Genomic DNA, 20,127 nt, shown 5'->3' with positions numbered 1-20,127 from the left:
GGTTTCATCTGACCAGAGCACCTTCTTCCACATGTTTGGTGTGTCTCCCAGGTGGCTGGTGGCAAACTTCAAACGAGACTTTTTATGGATATCTTTGAGAAATGGCTTTCTTCTTGCCACTCTTCCATAAAGGCCAGATTTGTGCAGTGTACGACTGATTGTTGTCCTATGGACAGACTCTCCCACCTCAGCTGTAGATCTCTGCAGTTCATCCAGAGTGATCATGGGCCTCTTGGCTGCATCTCTGATCAGTCTTCTCCTTGTTCCAGGTGAAAGTTTAGAGGGACGGCCGGGTCTTGGTAGATTTGCAGTGGTCTGATGCTCCTTCCATTTCAATATGATTGCTTGCACAGTGCTCCTTGAGATGTTTAAAGCTTGGGAAATCTTTTTGTATCCAAATCTGGCTTTAAACTTCTCCACAACAGTATCTCGGACCTGCCTGGTGTGCTCCTTGGTCTTCATGATGCTCTCTGCACTTTAAACAGAACCCTGAGACTATCACAGAGCAGGTGCATTTATACGGAGACTTGATTACACACAGGTGGATTCTATTTATCATCATCAGTCATTTAGGACAACATTGGATCATTCAGAGATCCTCACTGAACTTCTGGAGTGAGTTTGCTGCACTGAAAGTAAAGGGGCCGAATAATATTGCACACCCCACTTTTCAGTTTTTTATTTGTTAAAAAAGTATAAAATATCCAATAAATTTCATTCCACTTCACGATTGTGTCGCAATTGTTGTTGATTCTTGACAAAAAATTTAAATTTTATATCTTTATGTTTGAAGCCTGAAATGTGGCGAAAGGTTGAAAAGTTCAAGGGGGCCAAATACTTTCGCAAGGCACTGTAACTGAGACAGCGTTCACTTGTCATGGTTAGGGTGGCAACATGCTGGCTGCTACATCTCGCAATGGGAAACCCTTAACAAATCGGTGGAATTTTTTTTGGCTGCATTTATTCTCACTGTTTAACTCCACAAGGGGTGTCAACATTTTATGAGATTAATGCATATTATAGTCTTGCAGCCAACTATTTTAATATTTAGTGCATGCGTGTGACCATCACCAGCCCTCCCTGAAAGCTAAGCTGATATTCTTTATTAGAATTCCCTATTATGAGCCAGGGAGGGCAGTGCTACACCTCAGTGATGTGCAGGGGAAACAAAGGCAGGACAGGATGAAATAGTATGAACAGGGATAGGATCTAACAAGCGGTACCATTACAATTGAAGAGTTTCAGGTGTAGTGTTATTCCTGACTACTAATTACCCATCAATAAAACAAACAAACAAAAAAAACAAATAAAAAAACGAACAAAACAAAAAATTCAAAAAATAAACAGTATTGAACAGCATAATTGTGGATGTCTTGACAGTATAGAATAGGCCAGAAGAGGATACTAGTGAAAGAGAGAATGAGTTTAGTGTAGAGACTCTGGAGAGAGTCTCAGCACATTCTGCCGGGTCCCATCATTTGTCTACCATGGGACTCGACAGGAGCTGGTGAGATCTGATCAAACATGCAAGTGTGAAGGACCCTGAAGCCCAGAACAGCTACCATGGCAAAGCAGGGCCAAGCCAACATTGTCCACCCCCACCGCCCCATAGCCATAAGGGGGCCGGGTCCCACCAGCGAGGCCATACCTGTGAAACCACCCCATTACCCCCCTATTAATATGTTTCCAGATCCCTGACGGGAAGCATTATCCCTGCACCGTGATAAGTGTTGTCTCCACAATAAACTTGATACTCTGACCATTAAATATTTGAATCAACTCAATTTTATTGTAAGTTATTATGAACCTTGTCACATGAAAGCTTGAATGTAATTGTATTTCAGTGTGAACACGTAAAAAAAAAAAGTTGTTGATATGAGAAGCAGAAGTCAAGAAAAAGTGTCAACATGAAGCAAACGTATCCAGTCTTGGCATTTCTCTGCTACTGCTACTATGCTGTCAAAACATTTGTCTGCTATTGTCACTTTTGTTTGTGTTCATGAACTAAAATATGACATAAACAGCATATGTAATACATGTAAAAACAGTCTAGGCCCACAACAGCCTGCAGACTCAATGCTAATCGTGCCTGCTGCCGCATTACCTAAGCGGAGTTCTTTAAACGATACAAAACCAGATGCTCATTTAAGTTTGGCAGCAGACAAAGAAGCTTGGGCCAAATCTGACAAAAACAGACAGTAAAAACCTCTAAAGAGTGTTGTACTGATGGGGAGAAATCAACACTTGTTATTGAAAACATGTGTGGATTTTTTTCCCCATGACCCCCGCACAAAATGCTGAAGCCTCATAAATAGCGAGATGACTCTCAAATGTTACCCTGTGAAAATCCTTTATCTCCATCTTGTCTGGGCAGAAAGAGCAAAAATAAGTTACAAACAAACAAGTGCAGCCTCCCTTTGAGCAAAAACACCACAGTATTATTAGTTTATCCACTTGGTTTTGATAGTCGCCGACGTTCCCCACCATTAAAAGTTAATTCCAGATAATTTCAACAACAAAATTAAGACCTTAAGTTGCTTAAAACCAGAACTTCTCTTAAAGGTAAACAGGAATAATGGAATTACACTGTTTTCAAGTTAAAGCTACAATTTAATGCTGATTCAGGAAGAGTATCAGACAATGACTTTGGGCATTCTGTCTGCTTGTTAAGTTTCTTTTGCAACTAACTCATAATTAGATGCTAAACTTAACATATCACACGTTCAGTTCAAACCAGATGTGCTGGGATCAGTGGAGGGAAATAATGTGTCAGCAGTCGCTGCCTTTAAACGTCCAAAACAGCTCGTCTTCATTGGAGCTCACTTTGTCAGTCGAAACAATGCAGTATTTGTGGGACAGTGAATAATATTCCAGGTTGTGATGTAAACTCAGACTGACTCAGGTATGTCCACACATTGTGAAAGGACAATGATGACGATAATGCAGGAACGTAGTAACTAAGGCAACTTCAGCAGGACTGGATACAGTGATCCCCAAATTGCAAACAATCCCATCTCATTGTCCACAGTAAAGTCTTTGAGTTGGCGAGACGGGAGGCGTACACCAGCATGGAAAAACAAAGAATCAATTCACCTACTCTCTTCCAATTTAGATGTTTAGAGATGAGTAGAAAAAGGAGATGCGAGACAGTAGAATAGAAAACAAAGAGATCTCTGCTGATCATCTCACCTTCTTTTAAAGGAAAATAAGTTCTTCTCATTCTTGTGTCCTATGAACACATTTTCTGGGGGGAAAAGAGGAGTGGTAGTGGGAATGGGATAGAAACATAAATGGGCAACAGAGATGGAAAGAGGTTTGTTCGACACCGCCTTCACATCCTTTGTTCATCTTTACGAATCTGATCTCCTTCTCGTTCAAGAGTCTGTTAGTTCAAAGTTTCCAACCGAAAACGATACCGTTTCTGGGGGTTACCCAGCTGGCTGGTGGGTCAGCTGGTTGGCCGGTGCGTCGTCATGGTGACATTGAGGTGCAGGGGTGTGGCCTCAGTCAGTGGGGATGGGGATGACGCAGATGTGCAGGAAGTTGTCGGGGTGGCTGAGGTGCTCGCTGAGCCACTGCAAAGGAGTTTCCAGGAGTGGTTCAATACCGTGGATCACCACCTGGTAACGTTTCTGCTCACCTGGATAGAGAGAGAGAGGACGATAGCAGCCTCTTTTAAATCACTTTAAATTCATTTTTGCTGGTAGGCTGTTTTAATTAGAACTTTGATGTATCATGTTTTTATTTATACTGATTTGTCTAATCCCATTATTTTATTTTACTGCATTTTTAATGTTTCTCTTTTAAAAAAAAGCAATTGTTGCATAAAGTAGAAGAGACAAAAGAGTAAAGGACAAACAGTGAAAGGAGAAAAGAGAAAACACGAGAGATGAAGAATAATGAGAAGACTAAGATAAGTAAAGGAATGAAAGGCAGAAAGAGGAGAAGGAAATGTGTAAGTTCGAAAACAGCAGAGTGAAGATAATTAAAGATAAAAAGGAAATGGGGGTGGAAAGAAGAGAGAAATTAAGAAAAGAGGAAAACAGTGAAAGGGGAGATAAAAGAGAAAAACCAAGAGACAGTAAGCCAGAAAAAGAAAGAAGAGAGAAAAGATAAAAAGACTGAGGGAGCAATGGTGGAGAGGAAACAGGAAGAGATGGTAGCATGAGGTGAGAGAGACCACATCAGACGCTACAGTAATACCACTGGTGTGGTGGAGAGGCAGAGAGAGAGAGAGAGAGAAAGTACAAGTGTAAAAATGAGTGTGTGAATGTTCAGTTATGAAGCATAGTAAAGTGACAGTTGATTGTTTTTGTGTTCCTCGTTGAGAGGATTCGAATTTTTAAACTTTCACTCTGACGGCATTTGCACATGCCTCTGGCTATGATGTCCTCCTGTGACTGACACCACCCATCAGCCATGACCGAAAAACATCCGTTACCAGCAACGACTTTCTCCGACGTGTAATTTGCAGAGAGGAGATTTCTGATCATTACTGACATTCACTGAGCCTAGAACTTTGGAAATGTAGGAATTATGGTTGGTACCCTTTCGATGGTAATTAGAACTTCTTTATTAAAAAGTATTATTGGGATTAACCACAGGAAATATACTACAAATACCAGTATGAACCCAACAGGGGGCAGTTATTTCTTTTTTCTCATGTGTTTTCCTGTCATCCCACCCCTATGACTGTCAGCTAAAGACCGTAACCGCCCCCATAAATATTAGACGGCAAAAAAAACTAAATGGAGAGTTCTGCTTGCAGAATTCTGCAGAACTGATTCAGCATGTTACCGGAAGAGTGGAGTTCAAGTAACTACAACACATCAAAGATCTTGAAAATCCCATTTGTTATTTGTAACTGACAAGAACCAAGGCCTCAATTTATGGCAATAAAATTCATAATTTTAAAATGCATTGTTTCTATTTTTCCACATTAATTTAAATAGTGGACACACACACACACACACACACACACACACACACACACACACACACACACACACACACACACACACACACACACACACACACACACACACACACACACACACACACACACACACACACACACACACACACACACACACACACACACACACACACACACACACACACACACACACACCTCACATCAAGCCTCACATTTGAAGGCCAGGGGACTTCAGAAACAGTGACTTCAAAGCATTGCTTGAGTCTTATAGGGTACTAAACTCTACAAAAATGCTTGAAATGATCATCTTAAGTAGCAATTTTATCTAGTTTTGGTTCATTCAGACTTTTTTCCTTTTGTTTACCCTCTTTATTTTAAAGTGCAGCTGAGGGCAGGTGGTTGACAGTTTGTTCAAACAGGTTTTGCAGCTGATGTTCAAAGTTTACACTTCACTTTGGTTTCAATAGAACCTAGACACACAGAATGTTCAGCTGTTAAGAACAAATAATAATTTTAATCTCACTTTGAGCCTGATTCATGTTTCAAGACAAATATTATTGCAGTGAACAGGCCGGAAGGTGACAAATATTTTGATCGACTGTAAAACAGAAACTAAGCTAAATGTGTGCATTAACATAAAAACAGGCACTGCAGCTGTCTTCAGGTTGGTTCAAATTAAGAAAAGGTTAAATTTACAGTTGGGTGCTTTTAGTCTAGGTTTGAATTTTGATGAAATGTTTTATTTCTACCTAACTGTTTTCACATAGCTTATTATTTGTATGCGGCTTTCCTTGCTTCTGGTAAATTGTACTAACTCTGACGCACAGATGGATGTCTGCATGTGGCGTGAGAAATGCAGACAGCGACGGGCCTTTTCCCGTCTATCACTCTGAACCTCATAAACACACAAACGTATATAGGTTGTCCTTGTTCACCCACTGGGTATGTGACATTTTAGTTCCACGTAATATCAGGAGGACGGTTGAAGGAAAGCGTTAACCGACGGTCTGAGAATCAGCTCCACCCTACACCTGCTGACTGACTGGCAAACAGAAATGTGCAAGAAGTTAATTTCAGGAAAACAGTGCAAGTTCTCAGCAAAGGTTTCCTTATTTCATTACAGATGAGCACATTAGGGCTGCACATGCTGGTAGCAATTGAAATTTAAAAACTGCTGTTAACTTACCAGCTTTAATAGTATTTTGTAAATATGATTTTGTCAAGTAGAAATACTATATAGGTAGTGGCTGCTAGATTTCACAACAAAATAGAACTGTAAAAGCTAAACAGCATATGAAGAATATAGATGAAGCTACAGGGGAGACAGGGGAAGGAAACAGTTTCTGTTAACAGGTAGTTTAATGTTTGGTGCCTGCAGGGAGTGGCAGTGTAGTATGTGAGCAGAGATTTGAAAGAAGATAGATTTAATTTACAGAATTAAACCTTAAATTTCTGGATTTTTAGCAGCTCAGTAAAATGTTAAGATCACAAGCGCAAAGAACAAGTCATGCAGTCAAAGACAAATAGCAAAAAAAAAGGCAACAAAATACAACAGAGAGAATATTGGTTGTAGTTGTAATTTATTATTTGATTATTGTGTACCGGCAAAGTGTGTTTTTGAGATTTCAAAAAAGTAACTAAATGCTATCAGTTGATCCTGACAAATGTATTTAAAAATTTGGAAAGAAAACTGCTTAAACAGTTCAGAAGTCTGAGAAGTCAAGGCGGTGATGTTGTTTGCATCGCTGGCTGACTGCACTGAAACCACTGAGTCACAACCTTGCAAAGAAAAAACACGAAGTCCAAAGAAAGTCTGCTCTGAATTAAAGGCTAGAATGTGTATGTTCTGAAGAAAATACCGACGGGTAGTCAACGGGCATTTCTAGTTTAAGAGGAAGTATGGACTGTAAGGAGAGGAGGAGCGTTAGATGGAATTTGAAAGGAGACAATTCTGAAGAAATTTCGGAAGAAAAACCATGAAGATAATGACATAAACAGTAAAAGAAAATGCGGCCAGTCTACAGCATGCATGTCAGCAGAAATGTACCGACAACGGTTGGACTTTCAATGTATAGTGTAAGACAGACACTGACTAAAGAATAAGTTGCAAGCACTGGATACACAAAAAGGAGTTGTGGCAATGCAAAAATGAAACAAACATCACAAACATACTGATAAACAATTTTTCATTCTAAAAGTATTCTGAGGGACGATGCATAATTGGCAGGATGGGTTTTTTTTCACAGGTGGTGTTTGGTCACAGATTCTCTTGACTTTCCCTTTTCAAGCTTGAAAACAAACTAAAATGTTAAACGCCTTATAAAAATGTAAGTATTGATAGAAATTGGTAAAATAATCATCCTAAATCTGCATACATTTGTACTGCTCATCCACAGCTACGGCTTGTTTTATTACTTACTCTTTGCGTCACCACGTTTGAAAGGGGTTTTAATTTTTCTTATAATTCAATTCAGAAGCACAGAAAGTAAAAGGTGTGATCCCGCCTGTATGACAGCAATAGTGAGACAACACTTTCTCTGGCACACACACAGACACACACACTTACAGGCACACCCACACACACAATTTTTGGGTGGTGTTTCTTTTCCATCTCTAACCTTTGGCCCTTGCCTGGCAACAAACAGGCGGAGTAGGTGTGTTGTCACAGTCTCGCTATGAGAACTGAGGGAAATTCACAATGGGCCTCGCCCCCAAAACACTCACACACGCAACATGATCAAATACATATTACTGTAGATCATCATGTTAACCACGTACCCACAAATCAGTACAGATATGTGGAGTCTCACGCTCAAACCCACACAAGTTCACACAGTAACTAGGACAGAAATTTGAAAAATGCTGGAAAAAAAAAAAAAGAACAGCAAAACCGATAAGGTCAATCTGGGTTGAATTTTGGTAATCATCATCGTATCTAATAAACACATTGTTAACATCTGCAGCATCAGAACAGCTGAGGCTTGTTAAACCAAAAAAAATTGAGACGGGGAATGAAAAAGCTTTTATTCCCTACAGAGACATGGCAGGCAATACTTAACAATTATACTAGTTTTCTGAGAAGGAAATGGGGCTGCTCTGATCATTTCCTCTAACGCTAAAGATTAAACTTTCGAACCTTACAGTCTCTTACGCTCTACCCATCACCAAACCACTTTGTGGGCCAGTATATGCATGATTCACCAAACTCTTGCATTTCTGAATTAACTTAAGTGCAGTAGAACACAACAAAAAATTGGCCAAATATTTTGAACTCTAGGGGGCGCTAAAAGAGTCTCTGGCTCAAGAATGTTTTCAGCAAGACTGTAAAGCCCAACCAGCATCTTAAACACCAACAGCTGATCTACAAGCACTGTCGTAATGTGCTTTTCTACCCAACATTGTCATTCATCAAGTTCAGTTTATTTGCCCTAAGGGGTATTACTCAATCTCTAACAAAACAGTTGATAAGAGCTATTTCTGCCTCATCTTGCAAACCCAAATGTCAAAGGTCAAGTTTGATGTTGCAAGTTGAAGGTGCTAAGTTTTAAAAACAGTATTTGCCAGAGTACAGAATACATAGTATTTACCAAGCAGGGAGGATCTTACAGAAGTCTCACGAGTGACAGAAAATCTGTACAAAAAAGTAAAAAAAAAAACCAAAAACGGATATCTTGGCTCTGATTGTTTGCCTTGTCTTCTCACTGTGAATCTGTGAATAAACTCTCTTTCTGTTTCTGATTTTTTTTTTTTAGCTTGACAATCCTCCTGCCTGTTTGTCTCCATCACTGTGCTTCACGGCTTCTTAAACTTGCTTTGTTCATTAACATTTAAAAATACAATCATAACTATGTGATCCATTTCCTGCAGTGGTCTTAATAAGACAAAGTCTCCCGGTGTATTTAACCTGCTGCTCTTGCAGCTTGAATGTTAATTTGACATCTTACAGTTCAGACTTGTCATGTTGCAAGTTTTGTTTAAATGTTACAAAGTCTGGCTCAATACGTAAGACACATGACCTGACATGTACAATCGCATCATATTTCTCGGCAACAAGGTGCTGAAAAAAAGTGGTGTTATGACATGAAGATAAATAGAATTTTCCAGAGTTGTGGACAATGAATTCTCTTTAATCCTTGAACATCTCGTCAGGTTTCTCCAACAAATATCAGAGAAAGAAAATCCTCCAAATTGACCCTTAATAACCTGTCATCTCATAGTCTGACAAATCGCGATTACAGTAAAGATGTTGGGTTTGATTCCACCTCAGGCTGTTCAAAGGCACAGGTGCAACAATTGTCAGAGGATGTGTCATTTGAAAGGAGACAAGAATGAGGAATATTATACTGGAATAGAGATGTAGAGAGGTGTTTTCCCATTCTGACTAACGCAATGCTCTAGATTGACAGCAATGAACATGAACAGTAGGAGTGATAATAGTCGAAGCCAACAAACAAGAGTATCTCAGTTTAGCTTATAAAACCTTAATCAAGAAGTAACAAAAAATGAAAACTTGGAACCACTGATTCTCGAAGGTTCTTTACAAAACCATTAACTGCTGTTTGATGCGTCAATACTGTAAATGTGTCACCGTTGACCTCCCAGGAAAAGGCCTGGAAAGAGCGCTTACAGATGATTCTGCACACTTCATGAAGTCCAAACAGAAATTCTTACTGTGCTTAATAATGTATTACAGAACATTTTCAGTGGCTAGAGTTTACATGACAAGAAATCACAACAGCACTGGCCTTCCTTCAAACCATAATACAATTATTAATGGCTAGTCTACACAGGAAAGTAGCTGAAACCATATAAAAGTAGACTGATCTGTCAGCTGACACACACACACGCCCTGTGGTTGAGTGGTACACGACTGCTGGCCAAGACGACATGTTTTGTCAGCCGAGCGCAGCCAAACACTATTTAGGAAGACCGCAACGCTGCACTCCTCTAACACAGCCAAACTGCATGACTGGCAGTTGGTCAGACTGACTGCCTTACTGAATGAACTGCTAACTGGTGGACAAAATGACAGAATATCTACTGAATGTCAACTGGAGAATCCAACTGGTAGCAATGTAAGAGAGAATGGCAGAGACAGGCTGCATGTACTTTATTATCATTATTAAAGCATCTATCTGGTGTTTCTTTCAATAAATCAACTAGCTATTTAATCTATGAAATGTCATAAAATAGCAAAAATATGCCCAACAAATAATTGTGGATAAATATACTGTCAAAGACCTAAGCAATATTTCAAATCATCATTTCAGCCATAGTTTATTCCAGCAGCTTCAGCGAAGTGATTTATCTGGCAGCATGCGTGTGATCGAGATTTTCAGTGTAATTTTGCAGGTCACATTTTGCATGCAGCAACTTTTTCCAAACAAAATCAGTCCAAATACCGTACAGTGACCCACAACTCTCTACAGTGAAACATCCACAGTTTCCACAGTAAAAATGAATACAGTCTTCCATAAAAACGGAGACTCTCAGTCTTCTCCAAGTATTGAAAAAATAGTACTTATAGAAATATATATAATTTTTCATTAGTCACAGTACATGTACAAGCAGGCTTTACTTAAAGTAACTCAATACAAGTGTTGAAATGTCATTATATATTTACAGTTTGAATTGGTTGGATATACGATAGTGTTCAAAAGTTTGGGGTCACTTAGAAATGTCCTTATTTTTAAAAGAAAAACGTTTTTTTTTCAATGAAGATAACATTAAATTAGTCAGAAATACAGCCTTGACATTGTTAATGTGATAAATGACTATTCTAGCTGGAAACAGCTGATTTTTTTATGGAATATCTACATAGTTGTACAGAGGAACATTTCCAGCAACCATCACTCCTGTGCTCTAATGCTACATTGTGCTAGCTAATTGGTGTTGATTGATGATTAGAAAACCCTTGTGCAATTATGCTAGCACATGAAAAAAAACATCTGAGTTTTCACGGAAAACATGAAATTGTCTGGACGACCCCAAACTTTAGAATGATAGTGTACACTGAAAAAAATACGCTAAATGTGGTGATGTGCCACTGCTGTCAGGTATATTTTAAAATTTGGCAATTTGCTTTCACAGTTGTCAAAATGCTTACTTATTATACTACATACACTTGAATTTATAACAAGCTTTTATATTTCTTCATATTGTAACTCTACTATTCTTACTTCTGTCTAGACATACGGGTATGTACTGCACCTATTTTATGCCTGTACACACTTGAACTAAAGCTGGAATTTTCAAAAATTCTGCTCAAGCTATAGTATTTCAAGTTTTAGTATCATTTTCTACTGAAGCTTTGGCCTTTGACAAAAGCTCACTTTGTGGAATGCCAACATTCAATAACCAGTTGTATAACAACTTTAAGTAGACCATGAAATGTATCTGCATGTTTTCTAAACCTTCCACTGTTTCCAGCTATTTCAAATTGTCCAAGACAGTCAAAATCTTTGTCCAAGAGGCTCTCTCAGTTCTACCAAATCCCTCAGAGCCTTTTTACAGTAAAGTAGCACCAACAGAATTAGAAAGCCAAAGATCTCAGCTGACCACATTTTAATCAACAATAGGCCGAGTCATCAAGCAGGCTTTCGAGCCATTCTGAATTCCCCTGTCTGGCGCACATCTCACACGCCCGCGCATATGAACCATAACCCACTATGTGCTGTATCAAAACAGCCACTGAAACCTACACTTCCCCCTCGAGCCTCTGAAGTGAGCCGAACCGTTTGATAAGCACAAGCTGTACTGGCTCCTGATGCATGTTGTACGGGGACGCCTGCCAATAGTGAGTGGGCTGTACCACAGATGTGTCTGAGATAGGTGGAGGGGGATGTGGGAGGAGGAGGGAAGGGGTGGGGCACTGAGGTGGCAAATGGAAGGGAGGAGTTAGGGTGGGGTGGGGTTGGGGGAGACAGGGCAGATGAGCTGAGGGGTTTTCTGAGATTATTCACAGACAATAATCAATGTAGGGGTTTTTCATGATTAGATTCACCTCCGATAAGACCTGAGGAGAAAACAGAGAGACTTACGAGAATTGTCTGTCAATAAACATATGTCATGTGTGGGCAGCGTCACCCCTTAGGCTGTGATTTCTGCTGCAAACGTAAGCCACATTCCTGACAAAATCTGGCTCAGTTGCACACCTGGCTGAAAAAATAAAATACATGAGACAGCTCCAACGCACATCAGTGTTGACCGCTGATTACAGAAACATGTTGTTTTGAGTGCGTTTGCCGCAACGTGGGAGGAACAACAGCCTCACGGCAACGCAGACTTGTTGGCCATTGCTTCAAAATGGTTTGGGAATCCCCTCTTTTTTTCCCCGACTTAATTCAAGCCACCCCCATTTGTTTGCCGCGACTGGTTTCTGGGTCCCAGAAGGGTCAACGCCAATCCTCTCTAAGACATAACAGAGGGTGAGTTTGTTTGAAAAACCCTTGTTATTAGATGTCTGAAAGATCATAGAGAAGTGGAGCACCCCAGATTTTCCTTTTTTGTTGTACGTTAGGGTCCCGGCAGAAAAAGAAGAAAAAGTTCTCTGAACTCATGAACAATACTACCAGCGAAACCCCCTCGAAAACTCCACCGCCCCACCCGGTCCCTGAACACACGTCCCCTTCTCTCTAACGCAAACACACCGCCATAATCCCTGGCTATCACCCAACTCATCTACCAACCGAGGAAGAGGTGGAAACTAAACAAACGACAAGAGACAAAGGGGCCACTTTCACCTTGATCAACCAGGCAGGGTGGCAGACTCCTCTGGGAGGGAGGAGAGCAAAGAAAAGCAGAGATTTAACGTCAAAGACATGAAAGACGTCTACAACAGACAGGGAAGATGTTGAAGACTACACCTGAGACAGAGATAGAGGATCAAAGAGGGAAAAAGGAGTCTTAGATCAGGGAAGCTACAGAGACAGAAAGAAACAAGAAAAGAGGAAGAGAGGGTAAGAGGATATCTCTGTCTCTGCCTAACAGTCACGCAAATTTTAAGCAAAGTTATAAATCTGACAATGAAAACGGTACAAATCATATAAATTTGAAACAACTGGGCTGAGATGCATTAGTGTCCATAAAACCATCCATGACAAAGTAAAAAGAACTCTTAAATACCATCTTGGCAGCCGTTATTGTTCAGAGATGTCAAGTGACGGCCGGGTTTCGTGCTGCCTGAAGCCAGAAAAAAACATGTACTTGGGAGGTTTGAAATGTTCCCACTAAAGGCTGTGCAGTCAGACAGAGCACTGTAGAAATGACACATTTTGATATTTTCTGGTTGGTTATAGATCTTTTTACTGTAACTGGACCCATTAATACTAGTTTAGCTGCATTTTTTTCCCAACATGCAGATATTCTTACTACTTTGCTGGTGACAAGAAACCACAAAGTTTATCTTAGAAATTATCTTTGGCCACTAGCCTTGAGAGAGCACATTAACACATTACAGAACAACCTCCATATGTCTGGCATTTTGGCTAATAACTTGTATTAAGGTTTAGGTACAGTTGATATAAACTCAGCGTATCCAGATATTTTACCTTCCTAGAACCACTGCTGGAATCGACCCCTGACTGTCATTAATGGTTATTAACTGATTGATTGATTAATTGATTGAGAGCTTCATTTAATCACATTTTAATGAAATATTATGGCAATTTGTTAGAAAACTGTTGCTTGCAGAAGATAGGGTGCAACATTATCAATTGTGGTGTCCACGTCCAACATTCAAGCTCTTTTTGCGCAATTTTTGGTCTCAACCAACTCCTGAGGGAAATATTTCCCTCTTTGTCAATGACCCAATGTTTTAACAAGCTGGTCTCCAACTGTGTCTGTACCATTCAGTATGTAGCAGCTACAGTGAAGTTTTGGAGCATGTTTGCCGCTTGTTGTGGCCAAAAACAATGCTATCGAGGTGTAAGAGTAAGCAGTGAAGGGCAGTTAAACAGTGAGCTGAAGCTCACCAGGAAGCTCTGTAAAGTGAAGGTGAAATGCAGATGCAGGTTACGATTCTTGGACTTCTCTTTCCGGGTTACCATAAACGTTCTTCCATTAGCATTATTATATTTTAACAGGCATTTAGGACTTACTTTATACTGAAATATTGTCTTTTAAATGCCACTAAAATCACAAGTAAAAAACTGTTCATTGTTCAACCAAATTTGGCCCAGTTTATACTTAGAAGTAAAGAAAAAACTAACAAAAAAAAATTCTTTTGACCTTTGGGATGATTCAAAGTTTAACCTAAACATCTAAATCTCTTTTGACCTAAAATCACATGCAAATTGTGGAAGCTTGTGGGTCAGACTGAGGAACAAACAAACATTTAACCTTTGTAAAAAACATTTTGTTTCCTATCAAGGATGTTTATCTAGCAACATCCTTAAAAAGTCACATCTGGTTTACACTTGTGCATGTATTGCAACATTTTATTGCTGTTATAAAACTGCAAAGTACATTCATTTCTTGTACACTAAGTGCAAAAACCTACACAATTTATGATAGTTTTCTAACTTCTCTGAACTTGATTATAGATTATTGGGTAATATTTGCTCATGGACTTTGAAAGGCCTGCCTTTGTTCATTGTATTCACGCTGAATTGTTTTATATGAATTTCCCTATGTAGAGCACTTTTTTTTAATACCCAAACCTATTATTACTTCGTATGTAGTGCATTTGGAAATTAGGACACATTAAGCATTGATCTTGATTATTCTCACTGTGGAAGCAACATATAACCACTTGGATCCAAATTACATGTAACTTAAGCATTTAAAAAGGGCTTTAAACTCAGCACAAAAGTTTAGATTTTTTTAATAAAGATGATGAGATGTAAACAATCAAGAGGAGGATGGAGGTAAAGTAAGAGTGAATGTTAGACAGATGGGTAGGCAGACAGACAGAGGAGGAGGGGTGTTAATGGTTCTGTCTCCTCCGTGCAGGTGAGTCTCTGCGGGTCCTCTGTCCCAACACACTATTGTCTCCTTATCTACTTCCTCTCTGCTCCTCTACAGACGCTGCCTGTTTAGACTGCTGTTCGCCCTTTCTCTCTTTCCCGGTCCTCCTCTCTTCTTTCATTATCACCACACCTCTGCCACAGCTGCAACTCAACTGTGTGCCACGAGTGCACGGAGCTTATACAGAAAATCTGCTGTCAACAAGTGAAAATGGTAACAGAGTGCACAGTGTGTATGTGCTACCATTAATCTATTTCAAAAATATTTAGGAATTTGCAGATGCTGATATTGTTAGCCTATACGTAGGATTTTAATAATCATGCGATATTTTGTGAAGCACAATGACATGGGATATTTTTTGGTGTTCTTGATTGTCCTAAAAGATCTACTTATCCAGTTTTATTATTTCTTTGCAGTGCACCTGTCTATAGAAAGAAAACATTCACTGTGCACCGATTAGCTAAACGTTGGATTGCCTGTTCATTTTTTCCATTTATTGCCCCAAATTCACTTGTATTTATGAGTATTTCTTTCCATCAAGTTACGTTCTGTACATTGTTGTACAATCGTACAAGTTCTAGATTTTTCCTCACTTTTAATAATTTGCTGTGCTTGTTACTTCTTCTATGTGTTTATGCTGTTTGTGTGAGTATAAACAAAACAACACAAAAAAAAACCCTTTGTGTTGTATTGGGATGCTGGCAGACATGTCAAAGATGGATATCTTAATAAATCTTTAAAAAAAAACCTTCTGCTGACTGACCTCTGTATCTGTTTATACCTAAACTCCTAAATGTTAGTCCTGCATTTGGAAACGTCTTTCCATTTGTGTAAGGTCTGATAGAAACCAAAGAATAAAAGGTGTCCTTAGAAAACACAACAAAGTGCAACTGGTCTGGAAAAGTTCCTAAGATATTAAAGTAACTCAGCATTCTCCCCCTATGTGTTTAGATTGCAGGTCTCTTACTGTTCGAGCACTCTGGCTTTACATCACATCTGCACTGTGTTCTCATTGCTTTTGCTTCATTATGCCTCCTCACTTTCTATCTGCCCATCATCTCATTTTCTAGTCTCACATTTTTGTCCACTTTTTCTGGCAACTGCGTCTGTTTTCCCTCATCTAGCCCTTTCATTGGCTGCATTATCTGTAAGAGCGGATCTTTGACATGCCTTGTGTCGAAGTGTAAATAAAATAAATCTGAGAGGAGAGGTGCCATACTTCTTCTCTCTCTCCTGGAAGACAACATGACCCACATTTGATAAGAAATCAAAAATAAAACATGCCTGGCACCTTCATCCCTACTGTAAGCGTCTGGTAATGTTCGGCATGACAGATCTACGTGTGTGATGTTTTGGTAGAATTATTCTTGTTGGTATTACTGTTATTTTCTACAACCACTGAAAAAGATCGCCATAAATTACTGACCACTTTGCTGTTGTGTATGAAGTTGTGATTGTTCACCCACTTTTTCACTTTGTGTGGAGACTTACCATCATTTGTTATAGCATCTGGGTACATCTCCTTCAGTAGGTCGCCAAGTGTGTGTGCGCTGCCTTCAGATGAAACAGGGCGAAACAGTTTCTGGATGAACGGCCTGTCGCTCATAGTCTGTAAATTAATTAGAGCACAGCAAATCAACAAGTGCAGCAGTGGAAACATACAGTAAAAAAATAAATGTCACAATGTGATGATGTTTACTCAATGAAAGAAGTGTTGGGCTAAACAAAAAAAACCAAAAAACCTCTTTTTACACAAGTTGTATAAGCTACATAGAGGCTCATGGTTACAGTTGACCAATCCACAAAGTTTTATTCTGAGAGAAACAAAACAACTCTAATGAAGAAAGGACAAGGTACAATATTCCAGCATCTTCCAAACTGTATATAACAAAGGGATTAATTTAAACTTTTGTGATCTGCAACCTCTACAGATACTCTACTTGTGGGTAAGGTTAGGTCCCTAAATGTACCTGTTTAAGGTTAAAGGAAACCACTAACAGTGAGTTGAAGATGTAACATGTCCAGCAACACTCAGTGCATATCAATCAGCCACATTATTAAAACTACTAACAGGTGAGGTGAATAACATCGATCGTGGCGATACAATGCAACGTTCTGTGTAGGAAACTTTCGGTCTTCGTGTGACTGTTTCTTTAACACATACCACCCACCAATACATTGTTGCAGATCAAGAACATGGTAGGAAAAAAAATTATGAATTAAACATGTGATATCAATTCAAGGAATTGCTGAAAAAGCAGACAAAGCATCCTGTAACGGGGATTTTTTTTTTTTTTTTTTTTACATCCAATAACATGAGTGGAAATTAAAAGGTGCTAAACAGTGTTTCCAGTATAAAGATAAAGAGAAGATTCATCACGCTACACACGCAAAGGCTGTGAATGAACACTGTGCTGAGCTGAGCTGAGAATGTGGTGCTTTGATGAGCCAGACTGTTAAGAATGGGATATTTAGCAATCTGCAACATTTCGACAGATGTTACGAGTGACGCTGACATGTTTTATCGATCAGAATCAATCTGGAAGTCATTATCTGTTTCTTAGGTCTGTACTTGGCAGAAAAGTTAGCTTCTACAGACTAAGAGCTCTGCTACTCCCATAGATTTCTAGAAAGAGAGAATAGCAGAGAGAACCATAATACTGAATGTTATGTTCTCTGTTCTTCCATGGGAAAGACATTCTTTTGGCAGTCATGAAGACGGTCATTTTTTATGAAATGGATGTTTTTTTCTTTCCTAACTAATGTGCCACCCTGCTGCATAGTGAATGACACTAAAAACTTTATTAGAAAGCCAGGAATTAAAAGTTTATTTGCAAAATAGTGTTTATGAGATGGGGAAAAAAATGCAAAAAATCATTAATCACATCCCCTCCAAAAAAATTCCATCTCTTTTCCCCACATTGCGATTGTGTGTGATTCTTCTACACTTAGAGGCAAACTGAGATGATGCAGTCTTGACCTGTGACCTGCTCATGGTAGTGATCTAAGAGGTGAAGTTTATCCTTCTGCTGACCACAATGCAAATCACTGTGGGTAAGTGCAATCAAAATGCCTAAAATGTAAACCGAGTTAAGTCATGATGGGACAGCTAAACAAGTGTGACGTATGCAGCAAATATCCTCATGACTGTCCAGCAGTGATCTGCAACTCAGCCACAACATTCCATGAGTGAGAGGTGCGGGAAGCATGGTGGGAAATTACCACCAGACACCAGACAACATGTGGCGGTGGACTCTAGGGTACGTTAAAAAAACATATAACAGGCTTTAATAGACATGATGCCTAAGCTGTAAATACAAGTAACTAGCACGCTTAATTCAATTAAAGAGAATACATTTACAAGTGTTATCTGACTACTAATAACTAACTTCGTGTAGGTAGATCATTTGAAATTGAAGTTCAGGAAGAAGGACAAAATCTGGCTGAAAAATCTCAGCATTTTTGGTGATTTGTAGACATAGCTGACAAAAGTGGTGTTCATATCGAAGCTCCGACATCTGTCGCACTAATGAACGAGACAAACAAACACATGAACACAGAAATGAAGTTGCAGCCACGTTCTCAAATTTCTACAATCACACCATGCCTCATTACTGCTTGAATATATAGGAAGTCAAAACATTTTGGGGATTTTTATGAACTTGATTATGTTAAAATTATAGCATATATACAAAGATACACGTAAACATCAGTGCAGATCTAAGCAGAGGGTTGTATTTTGTGTAACTGTCGGTCACAGAAGCTCGTGGAAAAGCTGTTTCCATACCTTCTCCAAGAAAACAAATGCGTGTGCAGCCCTGAGCTGTTTCATTCGACCAAACAACCAACTCATCAGCCAACTTGTTTTTATGAGATTGTTCCTGCCTGCTGCACTGTTTTTTGGTCCTACACCAGCAGAATTTTCTATTTGTCACACTGTCCTCCAAAATCCACTTGCAGCAACCAATTACCACATGTTGCTAAATGATTTATGAATAATTTGTCAAAATTTGTGTATAAGATTCAAAGAAATGACATTTCACTAATGTAACGTGCATAAACAGAAGTCTTTCCAGCTCGTCCCTTCCCATCTGATTACAGTGTAACTGCTAAAAAGCTTGGAAAATTTTTTTTTGCTGTCATTTCATTCCATCTTTGAATGGAGTTTGGTCCTCATTTCCTTATAAGATAAATAATAAACTGTGTGTATAGTACAAGTCATATCTATCAAAATCCTTTTATTCATTCATTTCACATGCTTTTTGTTGTGTTATAACCTCCTATAAATCCTTAACTTGATTGTGGCATGTCAGAAGGTATGTTCATTGTAAATTTCAGCCTCGCTATCACTTCAAAGCTGAGGTAAAAATTCAGTGGTTCTAGTTACTGAGTGACCCGTGTCCTCAGGGCATGAGGAAAAGCACAGAGAGTCTTACATTTTCAACACTACACCAAACGGCAGAGAAGCAGTGTGTCTTCGGTAGGTCAAAAGTTTTAGAACACTCCAGTTTCTCCATTATGCATGCTAATGTCTCATTGTACGCTTAAATGAAAACACAGAATATATAAATAAAGTAACAAAAATAAAATAAAATAAATTTAGAAACCAAAATGCATTCTAAATTTTTGACTCATCAAAGTAGCCACCTTTGGCAGATATAACAGCTGGACACACTCATGGCATTCTTTGCACAATGGAACAATGGAAATCAAATATTCTTCAGAAAGTTCTTCCCATCTCTACCCGGGCATGGTGCTGCAGAATGCTGTGGTAATTGTTTTGGTTCAGGGTTCCTCTCACTCCTTGCAAGTCATTGACCCTGGATCCAGCAAAACAGCCCCAAACCACCACACTTCCTCCTCCACATTTGACAGTTGATGTCACACACTGAGGAACCATCTTTTTGCCTACTTGACGGCGTACAAAACCCTATATGATCAACCAAAGATTTCAAATTTTGATTAATCAATCCATAGCACCTTCTTCCAGTCTTCAGTAGTCCATTGGCAGTCTTTCATGACCCAGGCAAGCCTCTTTTTCTTATTCTGACATCTTAGCAATAATTTTCTTGCTGCAACTCGACCTGTCAAACCTGCAACTCAAAGTCTTCTCTTCAGTTGAAACAGACTTGCTCACTATTAAGCTGTGCTTGAAGCTGTTGTCCCGTGAGCTACTGACTCTCAGAAACTTGTCTTCTGATTCTGTTGTGGCTTTGGGTCTTCCA

At 39.2% G+C, this 20,127-nt stretch overlaps 1 protein-coding gene across 1 annotated transcript in view; it reads right to left on the bottom strand.

Moving 5' to 3' along the window:
* Positions 1-1,767: 1,767 nt before the first annotated feature.
* The window catches only part of atg5 (ATG5 autophagy related 5 homolog (S. cerevisiae)), a 34,075-nt gene continuing 15,715 nt past the window's right edge, over positions 1,768-20,127 (bottom strand). The window contains exons 8-9 of the mRNA XM_022215100.2: positions 16,394-16,511; positions 1,768-3,640 (exon numbers count right to left, since the gene is read on the bottom strand). Of these exons, the coding sequence (XP_022070792.1) occupies positions 3,504-3,640; positions 16,394-16,511 (255 nt within the window). The 3' untranslated portion in view covers positions 1,768-3,503. The remainder of the gene's footprint in view (positions 3,641-16,393; positions 16,512-20,127) is intronic.

Source organism: Acanthochromis polyacanthus, chromosome 12 (assembly GCF_021347895.1).
Source record: "Acanthochromis polyacanthus isolate Apoly-LR-REF ecotype Palm Island chromosome 12, KAUST_Apoly_ChrSc, whole genome shotgun sequence".
In the NCBI taxonomy this organism is placed as follows: Eukaryota; Metazoa; Chordata; class Actinopteri; family Pomacentridae; genus Acanthochromis; species Acanthochromis polyacanthus.
This window is presented reverse-complemented; position numbering and strand designations above follow the sequence as displayed.